The 15,483-nt window shown below is 34.9% G+C and overlaps 1 protein-coding gene across 1 annotated transcript in view; it reads right to left on the bottom strand.

Annotated features, from left to right (window-relative positions):
* Positions 1 to 2,396: 2,396 nt before the first annotated feature.
* STXBP5L (syntaxin binding protein 5-like) overlaps positions 2,397 to 15,483 on the bottom strand; it is a 386,990-nt gene continuing 373,903 nt past the window's right edge. The window contains 5 exon segments of the mRNA XM_012640519.1: positions 2,397 to 3,490; positions 4,044 to 4,264; positions 5,964 to 6,075; positions 8,996 to 9,161; positions 14,113 to 14,473. Coding sequence (XP_012495973.1) covers positions 3,449 to 3,490; positions 4,044 to 4,264; positions 5,964 to 6,075; positions 8,996 to 9,161; positions 14,113 to 14,473 — 902 coding nt within the window. The 3' untranslated portion in view covers positions 2,397 to 3,448.

Below are 15,483 nucleotides of genomic sequence, written 5' to 3'. Positions count from 1 at the left end.
GTCAGTAGTACTGCTTTTGTAGAGGATTAAAATAAATGATAAATCAATCATCCCTTCCTCCGAACTCCAAGATTAATGAATGATTTCAGGGTAAGGATTACTGCTCTTGTTATTCCCAGGGAAATAAATAGCTTCTGATTGATAAATAGAATGGAAAGGCCCCTTTTCTGCTGGAACAGTAGAAAGGGGTTATCTTTTGAGAGTCATAGGGAGATAAGGTCAAATTGTTGAGACTTTAGTTTGCAAGTGTTATCTTCTGATGCCAACTTAGCAGATAAAATGTAATTTTGATGATAACTAAGGCTCAGAGTCATTTTTCTCTAACATTGTCTAAGTTACTAGGAGTGTTTTTCTTATGTTCCAAGATAGTGGAGAGTAAAGATGAGAAGATGCAAAAGATTACATGGATCAATAGTACTCATTTTCCAAATATGATGATGATGATGATAAGATGATGGTGGTGGTGGTCGTGGTGACGGTATGTTTGTGTTTATGTGTGTGTGTGTGTGTCTATGCAAAGGTCAGTGCAACAGAACAGAAATGTTCAAAGAGAAAAATCACATCCACATTGGATTCTTGTTATTGCTATCTCTTTGAATTATAAAAATAATTTTGATACAGTAAAACCTCATTAATTTGGATTCCACTAATCAGGAGTTTGTGAGATGAAGTTACCCTTACATTGAGAAAGGGTTCATAAAAATAATTTGAAAGACACATTTAAACTACTTAAAAGAATCTTTTCAAGCATTTCAGAAGCACCTGTTACTTCCAATTGATATGCTAATTTTACACTTTTCATCTATTCATTGAAGCCAGAGTTTTAAGCACTTCTACTGTGAAATGCTATGTCTTTTTTGATACTTTCCCTGTATGCTTTCAAATATTCTGTAGTTGTTATTTTTCACTGATTCATATATAAGCTTCCTCTAAAATTGTATTTTATTGCATATGAACCACACGTGTAATTTTGGGTATAGTTATCTTACTGAGACACTGTGCACTTATGATGTACAGTTTTATATGACACATATATTACATATTCACACTTAATCTGTCTCTTTAAATGATATAGAATTGTGGCTATAAACTAGGAGCAATTCTGGTAATGGCTGGAGACATTTTTGATTGTCATTACCAGGGGTTTCCTACTGGTATATAGTAGCTAGATGCGGGGATGTCACTAACATCTTACAATACACAGGACAGTCCCCCACAACAAAGACTTTTCTGCCACTGTTAAGAAACCCTGATGTGGAACTAGTTAAAGCAAATCTTATTAGGGACTTCAGAGATATTCACTGAATTTAATGCTGCTTTGGACTGCATCTTTAAAATAAACTAATATTTCATTCTTTAGTTGTTTTTAAAATATAGAAATGATAGAGTATTTGTCCAAAATATCAGAAAACTGGGTCCTTGAAACTCAGCACAAATAGTGCATTGCAATTTGGCTGCCAATGTTTTCCAGATCCTGGTCCCAAGTTTAATATTTTTACTATATAATTTTATAATTACATGAATTATATAGTCATATTATGTCTGTATTTCCAAGCCAGGTTCTGTTACTCTAAGGCTGTTCACAGGAGTCTGGGCTGGGAGGCTCATGGAGAGAATTTTTTTTTTAAGTCAGGAAAATTCAAGGACTCTGAGAAATGGTATCCTAGCATACATTTTCTGACTTTTTCAATCATCTTTCCTTCTCAAAATTACTGAGAATATTGTCAAGGAAGCGCCATATCAAACAAAAAAAAAAATCTAAAAAAAAACAAGTACTATTTTTGGCTGCCATTAAAATAACCTGGACTTTAGGAAAATGGTGAATTCTTAAGAACACGAATGTAAATTCAATGAGAACTTGATTAATCAAAATTCAATAAGCCAAACCCATCATTTAAGAAAATATTCTTTTTGAAGAATTGACATATTAGAGGATGGGTCCTGGAATACATATATATACAGTCCTGTGACTTTTGACTTCCAGAATCATGTTAAATGATAGTAGGTATCTTTATATTATTTTGCCTCTAGTGCTTCTCTGCTAAGTTATGATAGATACCTTTTATCATGTTAACAATATTATTTATTCCATTTTAAAAAGAGTTTTCAATAAGGAAAAGGTGTTTGGCATCTATTGACATAATCCTGTGGCTTATATTATTAGACCTAATTGGGGACAAAATTATTGATGTTGTATCATTAAACTCTATGTATTTCTGTTGTCCAAAATGATGACTGAGGCCAAGATAGGAAAAGCATCACTACATTTTATAAAGATTTCCAACAATAAGTATTGAACCAAAAAGTATTTTCTGATGAAAGCCCTTGTTAATCAGAAATGTAAATCAGAATCCCTTTCCAAAAACATTAACTGAGGTTTTACTGAATCACACTAAAGAGAATGACCAGTTTGGTCTGTGAATGTCAGGCTGCAAAAGCACCTTTGGGTTGTAGACCCCACTGGGTTTGAACAGTAATATACTGTGTAACTTACAGACAAGGATACAAATGGAATTAAAAAATATATCACTTTAGAAACTGAAATTGGGGTGCGTGAAATTTCACTTTTTGTGAAATCGGTTCTCAAAACTGTATTGTTCCTGTAGCCTAATTTCCCCAAACCTATCATCAACTCCCCTGCGGAGTACAAGCCAGGCTGAAAAAATGCTTTCAGGTGACCCAATCCTGCATGGTTTGTGCTATTTTTAGCAACCCATTCTGAAGGTGATAGAAATGGAAATAATTGTGTTGGGAAAAATTTACTATACTGGCAATACTTGCTTATGACTGAGAACTGTGAATAATGTAAAATATTATGGGGAGAGAAGAACACTTATCAGACTCTTGCCATAAGAATTCAGTAATGTCCTAGAATATTAAAAGTTACAGATGAGAAGAAAATTCTGGGTTCTTGTTTACCTTTTCAGTTGGATATGGCAAATAGGTTTGAAATGCACTGATCAATTTTCTAATGCAGGTTTTTTAAATTGTCAGGTGTGGCCCAATTTACAAAAATAGTTTACCATAAATCTTTTTCTCTTCTGTCACAACATGCTTTTTTTCTTTTCCTCTTAAGATGTTAATTTATCATGCAAAGATTTTTTTTTCATTAAGTGCATTAATGCTTTTGTTTGTACAGGAATTTTCAAATCAAAAGGACTCCCCATAGTTCCTAAATGTAAATCCTTAGCAAATGACATGCCAAGATGGTAGCTCCATTCCACATGGGAAAAGGCAAATTCAGACATATCTTGGGATTTTAACCAGGGCTCCAGCCTTTTGGTTGTACTGTGTCTCTGACACGTCTCCTTTATGATAACTTCAGATTGACTGTAATGGAACATTTTGTAGAAGGAACTGGCTTCTAGCAGTTGAATAGTGATGCTGGGAATAAATTTAGTTTCCCTGAATAATGGTTTCTCAAAGCAGTCACGGCTTCTTTAGAAGTTTAGAATTGGTACCATTTCTTATCCTTATATTTCAGCATTAACTGCAAAGAAAAAAACAGTCACCGTAAGATGGTAAAAATAATCTTTAGAAGTGCTGTTCAAATCAAGCCCATATTGAATTAATGCATATCTAACTAAATCTCGAAACTTATAATAAAATTATAAAACAAACACAAATACCTGATCAAGCTGTAAAGACTCAGCTGACAGGAAATGATTTTTAATGACTGAGACGAATGGAGGGTGTGGCTGTCAGCCTCTACTGCCCCGCGCACCTTCCTGGGGGACCCACATCATCCACCTAAACATCTTTTAAGCAGCAGATGCACAACAGACTCAATGTATCAGAACCAATGAATAATTTTTTAAATTATCTCCTAATGTAAAGAAGTACCAATATATTATAGTATTTTTTAAAAACCTTTTATTTCCCAAATATGAAGGGAATACTAATACTTATAAGAGATCCAAGTTACTCTGAATCTCACACAGGACTACTCATGTGGCATTGCTGTTTAAGCTTTCTTGTGCAGGACCTAAAAATTTACAATTACTACTGCATAAAGATGCCTGTATTTTACTTAGGCAGTTTACCTCATGTGCATGTTTGGAAAATGCTTCTGCACTGGTCATCATGCCTGCAGTTTTCTCTTCCAGCTCTCCTAGCCTTTGTCCTCTCTCATCAAGTGCAATCCGTGCTCGGGTCAGCTCTCCCATGACGCCTCCAGCAGCACCTTTCATCCCTTCTATACTACCTGGTCCGGGAATGTGTTGCGCAAGGCTGCGGGATGCTTTTCCTGCTGAAGCTTCCCCAACTGGGAATTCAAGCCATAGCAATTTAAAACATGTTTTCAGTAATTCAAATAGTCACCAAGACAAAGTACTTGCATTATATTCTACTGTCATAATTCTTATTAAAAAGAGAGACATATTTGGTCCTGTCATATGTATGCGTTTGGAGATATTAGCGCTTACCCAAGAAAAATGCCTAAGAAAGAGATTGTGAGAGAGATTGTTACCATGTGCCTTTTGTGTGTGTGTATGTTTCACACAATATGGCATAATCGCATTTCTTGACATGGCTGAATGCGAATACTCAAAACATATGTGACCTCATATCCAACCCATATCAGTGTCTGTTCCAATCTTAGGTCTGACCATTTTCTTAAATTTCTGCCCAGGTCTTTATCCCAATCTTCTTCGTTCATCTCAATGGATCAGCCTTTGTAGGCCTCAGGATGTTTTTCTTTCTCTCCCTGCTCCCCTAAATACTAGAGAATGGGGTATATGAATATATGAATGATGGACACTAATATACACATGTTAAAATTTTGTGACTTATAAAAGGCTAACAAAATTCTTAGTCACTTACAAAGCTCAGTTTTATTCAATTTCAATAAAGTAAAACATTTTTATTGAAAAATAGCTATCTTGGCAGAAATTTAGTGAGCATTCCCAAGGATGTAACGGATTTCTTTTTAAATAAAAGAAAATGGAATCTAGATTTTTTTTTACAAAAAATACTAGCTGAATATAATTTACATGCCATGAAATTTACCCTTTTAAGTGTACAATTCACTAGTTTTTAGTGTATTCACAAATTTTGGCAACCATCACCACTATCTGATTTTAGAACATGTTCATTTACCCCAAAAAGAAATCTCATACCCATTAGCAGTTACTCTCTATTCCCTCCTTGTCCTAGCACCAGGCAATCATTGATGTATTTTCAGCCTCTCTGAATTTATCTATTCTGGAAATTTAATATAAATGGAATTATATAATATGTGGCATTTTTTTGTCTGGCATCTTTCACTTAGGATGTTTTCAAGGTTCATCCATGTAGTAGCATGTATCAGGACTTCCTTTTCATAGCCAAATAATATCCATTGTATAAAGACAAAAACACCTAGATCTTTTTGCAGGGTTAAACATCCAAGAGAAAGAGAGTTTTGATCTGTAAGACCAAATGGTGGTGAGATATTCTGGAAAATATATTCTTATCGTCTCTCTAAAAATTGTTCCCTAGTATCTTCTTACTGCTTTTCAATTATTGTTTATCAAAGTCTCACTGGTAGATTGTTAAAGTAATTTATTCTGTAGCACTGATAAACCTTGAATTCTGAATAAAGAATTGGTTTCCTAGCAGTGATTAAAGGCAGGCAGATTAAAAAAAATTTGTTCCAGACTTTAATAATTGAATACCTTCAGCTTGTTATACAGGTATGGTTTACCTGCAAATGAGATATTTATTAGCTTGCTCTTTAGTTGTATGAATTACATATATCATTCTTGTTAAACTATTCCCCAATATGAAGTGACCAATTTTATTCATGTTTGGTAAACAGAAATAATTTTTATGGTACACAAGGAAATATTCAAATTTTAAGATAAAAGTAAAAAATAACCTAGAGTTTGAAATCATATATTACATTGTTACACACACATACACACAGAGATAGAGAAAAACAGGCCTATTTTGAGATATATTTTTATAATCAGGAGTTTACTCACAGAGCTCTTCTCTGTCAAATGTTTGTCCACTTCCACCAAACAGTCCCTTGAGAAATCCTCTATTTTGAGCTTCTGGTGTCTCTACAGGAGTAAACAAATCTCCTAGCATGTCCTGTACAAAATTCAAATAAAAAAGCATTAGAGAAACTAAAAAGCAAATTAATAAATGAAAAGGTAACACTGTGGTATGTTAGAACACATCATGAAAAAAAGTCTGTTTTCCATATATTTTCCTGATGATTTTTACTTTGCTCACATTCTGTCTCTGGCATTTTTCTTCATCTCCTTTTCCTTCCCCTCTCTAGTAACTGACATCCTAAAATTTCTCTTTTTTTCTGTCCTCCACTCTTCTCCCTTTCATTATTAGAAAGCATGGGAAGCTAATATATTCACCTTAGCATTAATTTCCACCTATGATCAATAACTACCAATCTGCACTTCTGATCCTTTTTCAATTACCGCAGCCTCTTTCCTGTCCTGGTTCCCTTCCCTGAATCAAATGTGATTTCTATGAAATAGGAAGCCTTTGGTGGTATGTGGAAGAAGGTTGGACCTATTTTTCTACCAAGTTCAAAGTTAATGAAATGGTTCAAGGTAATTTAAATGAGTCAAAATAGGCAGCTACTATATAGTGAGGTACAATTGTTCTCACTATTTGGTGAGCCTTAGAATGACTGGAGAAATATCTTGTTAGAAATGCAAGGCTGGTGCAGTGGCTCATGCCTGTTATCCCAGCACTATGGGAGGCCGAGCCCAGAGGATCACTTACAGCCAGATGTTTGAGACCAGCCTGGACAACACATAGCAAGACTCTACCAGAAATAATTTAAAAGAAGAAATGCATACTTTCAGGCTGCATTCCATATGTACTAAATCTGAATCTACATAGATGTGCTCTGGTTGTATTTTTACCAGACCTTGTTTTCCAGGTCTTTCTAAAGTAGATCAAACTTTCAGAAACATCAGTGTCGGGGAAGGAACTTAGACCAACAGTCAGGTGATCTGTGGTCTCCTATCAGTTTGTCGATGAACTTCCTGTATGACTTTAACTTCATCATCTCCCCTCAACTCTATGTACTAGACCTGTGCTTTTCCTCCTGAAGCCCTTCTCTTTGGAAATGGCAGCACTGTTTAGTTTCTCAAGCAAGAAACCCAGAAATAATTATTAATTCCTTCCTTTCTCTTATATCAAATAACCCTCAAATCCAAGTGACTACACTTTATAGCTAACGCATCTTCTAACTTTTCTCTATCTTCACTATTGGCTCCCTTATTTTAAAACACTGTAATTTTTGGCCTTAATTATTTCAAAAAGCCTTCTAATTGCTCTCCCTACCTTCAGTCTTGCTTCCTCAAAACCAATTGCCATACTACAACCAGAATATTTGCCTTAATAAACAAATCTGCTAAAACTTTTCAGTGACTTCCTACTGCCCTTAGGATAAATGCTAGATCCCTTTAAGGAGCTTACAAGGGGCTCCAAGATCTGCTCCTGACGAATCCTCCAGCACTATACCTCCACTCTTTTCGCTTCCAGATTCTGCACTTTCTTGGCAGTTTCCTTAACTCTGAAGTTTTTGCATGCCACTACTTCTGTCCAGACTATCTTCACTTTTTTCATCCCCAGCCATCCATTCACCTCGATAACTCCTACCTAGCCTTCAGAAGTCAGTTGTGCCCATAATGCTTCTCTAACTAGCACCTGCCTCCTGTTCCATCAACCCAGATGGCTATCTCCCCAGCACCGGCACAGCCGTATACAGCAGTTTCCACAGAGTACTGTGGTTGTCTGTTTACTTATCTCTCTCCACATTAGCACGTAGGGACTTGTATCTTGTTTTTTATTATGTTCCTAGAGTCTAGCCAAGTACCAGGCATATAATAAAAGCTCAATAAATATTTGTGGAATAATGATAATAATATTTATTATTTGTCTTTAAAAACTTACTCTATTCTAGGTACTGTGCTCAGTGCTTTATATGAATTTCTTACTCAATTCTGACGAAGTAGAGCATGCAGGTAAGTAAAATATCCAAAGTCACACAAATGGGGAAGCCAAAATACAACTCAAATAGTTCAGAGCTTACACTCTTAACCTTTATATTATAATGAATGGGTTTTAGTTTTCTTATTTGTAAAATGAGGGTGTTAGGCCGGGCGCAGTGGCTCACACCTGTAATCCTAGCACTCTAGAAGGCCAAGGCAGGAGGATAGCTCGAGGTCAGGAGTTCAAGACCAGCCTGAGCAAGAGCGAGACCCTGTCTCTACTGAAAAAATAGAAAGAAATTAGCTGGACAACTAAAAATATACAGAAAAATTAGCCGGGCGTGGTGGCGCATGCCTGCAGTCCCACCTACTCTGGAGGCTGAGGCAGGAGGATTGCTTGAGCCCAGGAGTTTCAGGTTGCTGTGAGCTAGGCTGATGCCACGGCACTCTAGCCTGGACAACAGAGTGAGATTCTGTCTCCAAAAAAAAAAAAAAGTAAAATGAGGGTGTTCAACCAGTTAAATCTCTAAGATGAGCTTTTAAAAGAATGTGACCATTCTTATTTACCAAGGTTTGATAGACTTTTATATCTATCTTGTTTCTAGGCTATGCTTACTGCTACTATGAAAGACAAATGCTCAATTCTCACCTATAGGATATATCTTTATTTTGTGTGGCACTTAATCAAAATTAAGTTTTTTTCAGAGAAGTCCATGAACTCCCTGTACTGTAGGCAAAATTTTTGTGTGTACATACTTATTTCCCACCTGGGGGGAGAGTTTATAATAGTTCAGAAGATTCTCCATGGGTAAAAACAACAAAAAGATTAACAAACAAAGATGATCTTCACATTTTATCCCTCTTATTATTTCTTTGCATATCTAAAACCACACTAGAAGTCGGTAGGGTCACAATGAAGAACATATATTTAAAACTTGTTCTAGAAAGGTCATATTTATTGTCTGACCTATTGATATTTTAGCTTTTAGATATCTCTTATTCTGTTTTAACAACCATGTCCAAAGGAAATGTACTTCCTGACCTACCTGTAGATTATCACACATTTCTTGGCTGTATGTTAACCGCTGAATTTCAGTAGGAGAGACGAGGTATAATGCCTGTCCTTCATTGGTAAAACAAAATGTTCGTGCTATCCTCATGTCTGTCAGTGGCAAATAATTAACATCCAACATTGGGCGAAGACTAGGTAGGCTGAATGGAAAAAAGGAAAGCCACATTTCACATTCAAGTTGTTAGAAGCAGATCCTTATATAAAAATAGTAATTCTAATACCATCTCATTATGGTTGTTTCTTTTTATCCTCTTGACGTTTTGGTGGTAATAAACTAGGTTTTCACACAAAATCACATACACAAAAAAATCATGGGAACAGTTTTTCTATCATAATCCATGAAGATGCTTAGCAAATGTCCTTGAAGGATTAAATGCAGTTGCCAGCAATTTCAGGGGCAGTTTTTGCAGCATTTCATAGGTATCTACAATATGATTATCACCTTTGGTTTTGTCAGAAACATCATAGCTAGAAAGTGTCTGCGTGCATACTTGGTCTATTGTCTCTTTTTAGGGCAGAACTCCTAAGTCTGAGGAGGTCATGCACTGACAGAGATGTGCAGTGGGTCCACTTCACTGTGCCCAGGAATTGAGTGGCTTCGATCCCCACTCCTTTACTCACTCTATACACAGGAAATGAAAATTACCTATAACTTAGGGAAACTGCATTAAAGGCATGATTAATAAATAAACATGGCTCAGGCTGTAAGGGAATGAAAATAAGTTGTAAATAATAGATCATAATTTGCACATCCAAATGAATATCACACATCTGAAGTGTCTTACCCCATGGCTATATGCTTATCCTACTGTTGTAGCTAATAACTTTGCTAAAATATTCATCAGAATGTCTCTTTGGATACTATTGTTAGGGCCAGTTTTAAAAACCACTAAAGAAAACCAGTTTCATTGCTTTTTAATCACACTTCTAATGCCAAAAGGAAAAAGATAAACTTGTAATTAAATCTCAAGTTTTGAGACCATTCTACTGATTCTAAGTGTGCACAATGATTTCAAATTATCCTAGATCATAAAACCAGTACCTGGGGGAAAAAAAAGTACTGATTTCTCTTATCAAAGTAGTTTGTAACTATACTTTGAGCCCTAGAAGCTTACCATATAAAATAGGACCTGAAATTTGTGCTATAGGAATAAGCTTTTCATGAAGTTCGAGCACTGTGCTGACCAGTACGGTAGCCACTAACCACATGTGGCTATTGAGCAGTTGATATATGGCTAGTCTGAATTGAGATGTGCTAAAAGTATAAATTACACACTGGATTCTAGAGACCTGCTATGAATAAGGAATTGTCTACTATTTAAAAAAGATATAAAAGATTATCTGTTGTAGCACTTCAGGTAAGTAAACTCCTTAAGATATGAGTCCAAAACAAACCCATTTCAACAGCCTTCCATGATAGAGTCAGTCAAATTAATGGGTGGGGTTGAGGAAGGGGTTTCAACTGACATTTCTGATCGGATACATTGTCTATGTTGTATAATAAAAGTAAGCCAAGAAAAGAAAAGAAAAATGATGTAATCACTTCAGGTAGGAAAAGGAAAAGAGCAAGTAAATTGTTAAGTGCTAGGAAACAATTGCTTTTAACGCCAGAAAAAAAAAAAAAGATCCTCTTTTATGCAGGACACTTCAATAAAGAAGTTGAGTCAGATAACTAAAGGTGGTTCTTACAAAAAATGGCTGTTAGAGACCAATTTGAGAATTCACATACAGATAAGCCTCTTGCAGCCGTCTCTACTTGCAAACTTGCTTTTTTAGGTCTGGGTACTTAGGACCTAAACAATCACTAGCTGCCTGCCATCTATCAGAAAACCAGGACTTGAGAAGCCTGGGCTCAGAACAGTTGCATTTGGATAGGGTCTGGAAAGATCCTGGGAATATACCTAGCATGGGAAAATGAACAAGGCCAGGGGCATGCTAATTTATGGGATTCCTTTCTTCAAGACACACAGCACAGTACACACCATTATTTCCTATCCACACTTTATATATGTATTACTAAAATCATGTCCAAACATTTCCTTTTCAAATATTTCTGCAGATCCTCAGGAATATAGGACGAGCTTCTACTATGACATAATATCAAAGTAGCCTTTATCAAGTAAAGCAGCTTTTACAAAAGACAAAGACAGACAGATGACTGTCTTAATGACTACTGTTGCTTTTAAAAATCTCATTTTTTCATTTCTCAAGAAATCTCTCTCCACAAATATAAATGGTAGTACATATTCATTTAAATAGAAGTTAATTGGGAGGTATAATATATATAATACCACTTGAGAAATCAAAAAACATTAACATTTTGCAAACACAGGGTAAATAATCACTAACAAGCTGAAATTCCAATTGTGACATAACAGTTTAATAATGTAAAACAAAATTTGAGTGACTAAATGCTTGTTTAGGGGAGGGGGAGGTGTATGTGTGAGATACACCTTTTTTTTCAAATACACACTTTTTTTTCAAACCTAAGGAATGTCAAAAAAAAAAACCTAAGGAATGTCTAAGAGTTACATCATTTTCAAACAAGGCTGAAATGATCTTCATTGGAAATTTCTAAAAATAGTCTGAGAAAGGGAAAACCAGATAAAGAACCAGAAATATATGAGAGAATGAACAAACCATAAAATAATTGCTTTTTTTTTTCAAAACTTTCTCCTTCACTACTTTCCCTTGGCTTATAAATCTGCTTTTGTCTCTCCTATCAAAAAAATAAAAAAATAAAATAAAAATAAATCACTCTCAAAACCTAGTTTCACTCTTGAACTACTTTCTTGTCTCTCATCTCTCTTTTTACCATAAAATTTCCTGAGACAATAATCTATACCAAGGATAAAGGGCCAGATAGTAAATATTTTAGGCTTCATAAGCCATATAGCCTCTCTTGCAACTTACTCAACTCTATCTTGCAGTGGAAAAGCAGCCCCCGTCAATATATAGACAAGTGAGTGTGGCTGTGTTCCAAAAAAAATTTTATTTATGGACATTGAAATTTGAATTTAGTACAATTTTCAAATATCATGAAATCTTCTTGTCTTTGATTTTTTTCAACTATTTAAAAGAATAATAACCATTCTAAGCTTGCAGGCTGTACAAAATCAGATGGGGGCATGTGAGTAGGCTTGGTTTGTGGGTTATAGTTTGCCAACCCCTGTCCATACCACTGCTTCTATTCTTGTCCCCTTCAAAATTAGCTTTTGCCTCCACTATGCTACTAAGATTTGCTTTCTCAAAGATCATTAATGTCCTACTAGTTGCAAGATCTAGTGCTTTTTCTTATACCTAAATATATACTCTGCTATACTTTACTACCTATTGACTACCTCCTTTGTTTTGATATTCTTCTCTCCTTTTTCTTTCATGAAGTTAATCCATTCTGATCCTTTTCCTATCTTCCTAATGACCCGTCAGTCTCCTTTGTTGGATCCTCTTCTTTCTTTCACCACATAAATGTAGAGATACCCCCAAGCTTCTATTCTCAGCTCAATATATTCCTCATTTCTTTTTATGCTATCTTTTTTGATGACCTCATTCATTGTCGTAACTTTTATTAATGCATTTGCATAGATAATTTCCAAAGCTGCATCTTCTGCCTATATTTATTTAAGAGCCTAGACCTTAAATTGCTTGCTAAACTTCTGCTGGATGGCTATAACACCTCAAATTTCAAATATTCATTCTCGATTTCTTCCCAAACTTCTCATTATCAGCTTTTCCAAATATTTCTGACTTTGCTATATGTTAATGGTTTTACTGTTAATTCAGGTTCCAAAAAAATTTTTTTAACCTTTAAGTTCTCTTCTAACCCCAAATTTAGCAACCTACATTACCATTCACAAGCAATCAGCTTTGTATTCAGTAAGTTTCCCTCCATTATCCCTCATACTTGTTCCCTCCTTGCTTTCTATATAGCTACCACTTCAGTTCAAAAGCCTATCCCAAGTCTCCCTCCATGTGTATTTCTTAAGGCATAACTAGAGAAGGTTAATTACCTGGTTTAAAATCCCATTTCCTATTAATTGAGTAATGTCAGACTCCTAGCCTGACATTCAAGGTCCTCAACAATTTGCTTTAATCTGTCTCTCCAGGTTACTTTCCTCCCAACAACTCTTCTTTTATAATACATGTTCAACTATCCTGTGACCTTGAACTCCAGGGACTTAGTTTATGACTAGAAAATTCGATCCTGTATTTCCTCTGTTGAAACTTATATTTTCTTTGTGTTATAATTGCTTGGGAACGTGTTTTATCTCAACAATTAGGCAGTAAACTTCTTAAGGGTTAGGACCATGATTTACTAGTTTTCATATCCTTCCCAGTCCTAGCATAATGCTGAACTACCTCAGTGATTTTTGGAATTAGGTAAGATACTTCTTCATAGTATATGTTGATTAACTGTTTGCTGAATTAATGAAATCATTAGGTAATTATTCTTTCATCTTACAAATTTTATTTAATTTCACTAAAAGTAGAATGAAATCTCTTAGCTGATACCTTATTTTTAAGGTGACTTTTAGTGTACTGTTCAGTGCCAGTCTCGTTTTTCCTAGACTTGCAACCTCAGGCAAATTATGTAATTTTAATTTATTAATGTGTAAAACAGAAGATGAAAATAATACTTTATTTTACTGTATCCTAGAGAAGTTGTAAGGATCAAATAAAATTCTGTATGTCAAATTCTTGGGTGAAGTATGAAACATAGTAAAAGTAACAGGTAACTTCTTTTCATTTTAGCTTATTCATCTTTTATTTCCTGTGCCTAGTATAGCATCTGGGAGATAACATATGCTCAATAAATGTTTGTTGAATTAATATATGAATGACCGAGAAATCATTCTTTTCTTAGATTCCTTGATGTTAATTAAAATATATATTTCATTCACAATATCAAGCATTTTTAGCAAAAAACCAAAACTCTTGTTAAGTTGAACACTAAAACATCCACAAACATAATAAAACAATGATCTCAGGTTGCTTATTGATAACATCTTGCACATTGTACATATACTTTTCAGAATTGTACCTTGCTGGCACTGTTCTGATCATCAAATAATTTATAAAGAAGGCAAGTACCTCATTATCATGATATGTCCATTAGCACAAAAACATGCCAAGCAGGCACTGTTACACATGACCACCACATCTGCTTGCAGTATAAAAGATGTCTCGGTGATGTTATGAACATAAAGGCAAGTCTGAGAAGGCAGTGAAAAGACTTTGGCTTGTTTTTCTGAGCAGATTACTGTATACTGATGATATCCTACTTCCTGGGATGCAGAAGATGAGTTGATGACCACTTTTCTTCTCCAGGATTTTTCATTTTCATCTATATTGTTTGGATCCCTCCACACTTCATATGGAGGTTGCATTAATCCACCAGTGCGGTCCATACAGGAGAATGTTAGTACAGCTCCTTTCAATGAGAGGAATGTACCTATAAAAACAATTTCATATCACTGGCACATGAAATTTTTTTCTAAAGCATATATGGACAATGAAAGCTTTATATTATGATAATTTATACCAAGTGTCATAATATTGTACCAATGTATATAAATTAATATATTTATGAGTTTATCTGTTGCAATAACTTAGAATCATAGAATGTTAGGTCTGAAAGGAACCTAAGACATCAACTTGTCAAATCCTCTCATTATAAGAGTAAAAAAATAGACCCAGAAAAATTATAAGACTTGGGCCAGGTCACATAGCAAGTTACTTTAGAGCTTGGAAGTGAGGCTTTCTGATTCCTAATCTAGGATTCTTTCATAATACTATACAGTCCCCCTAAAATTTTTTTAAAAAGAAAATTTTTAAAAATGTATAATTTTTATTAGCTCAAATAACTTCAACTGAAAAAATAATCACACCATCTGATTTCATTTCTTATTTCATAGGCTCATTTGCTAGAAAATGCTTTTTCTTTCTTCTTCTGAAATTGAACACTCAGAATAAATTTCATGAAATTTCAATACCTAGAGTTCATGTTAACAATTTTAATTGTATAAAAAAGACAAAATGACTACCTTCAGCTCTTAGGCAGGCTTATGCATCTTTATACCGAAAAGGAGTTTAACTCACCTGGATTCTCCAAGGAATATCCATGAATATCCATGCCAGATTATTACCTATGGGTGATTTTTACCAGTCTTGGAGGACAATATACTATAAAGCCTAGGCAGGAACTTGGGCTATAGTGACCTTTGGACGTTTCCAGGCTCTTCTTCCCTAAGCAGTGCCCTAATAGCCCTTCCTTTCCTCTGTCCTTTGACATCATGCAGAGAGTGTGTTAGCTCAGGCTGATATACCTCAAGGGTATACATGCGACAGAGACTTGAAAAGGGAAAGGTAGCATAACAATATAATCATTTAGAAAGTACTTAAGTATGTAATTAACTACTTCAGTATATAATTTAAATTACTTACAATTTATCAAATTCAAAA

This window comes from Propithecus coquereli, unplaced genomic scaffold (assembly GCF_000956105.1).
Source record: "Propithecus coquereli isolate 6110/MARCELLA unplaced genomic scaffold, Pcoq_1.0 Scaffold10, whole genome shotgun sequence".
NCBI classification, from domain to species: Eukaryota; Metazoa; Chordata; class Mammalia; order Primates; family Indriidae; genus Propithecus; species Propithecus coquereli.
The sequence above is the reverse complement of the archived record's forward strand: the minus strand, read 5'-3'. Positions and strand labels throughout refer to the sequence as shown.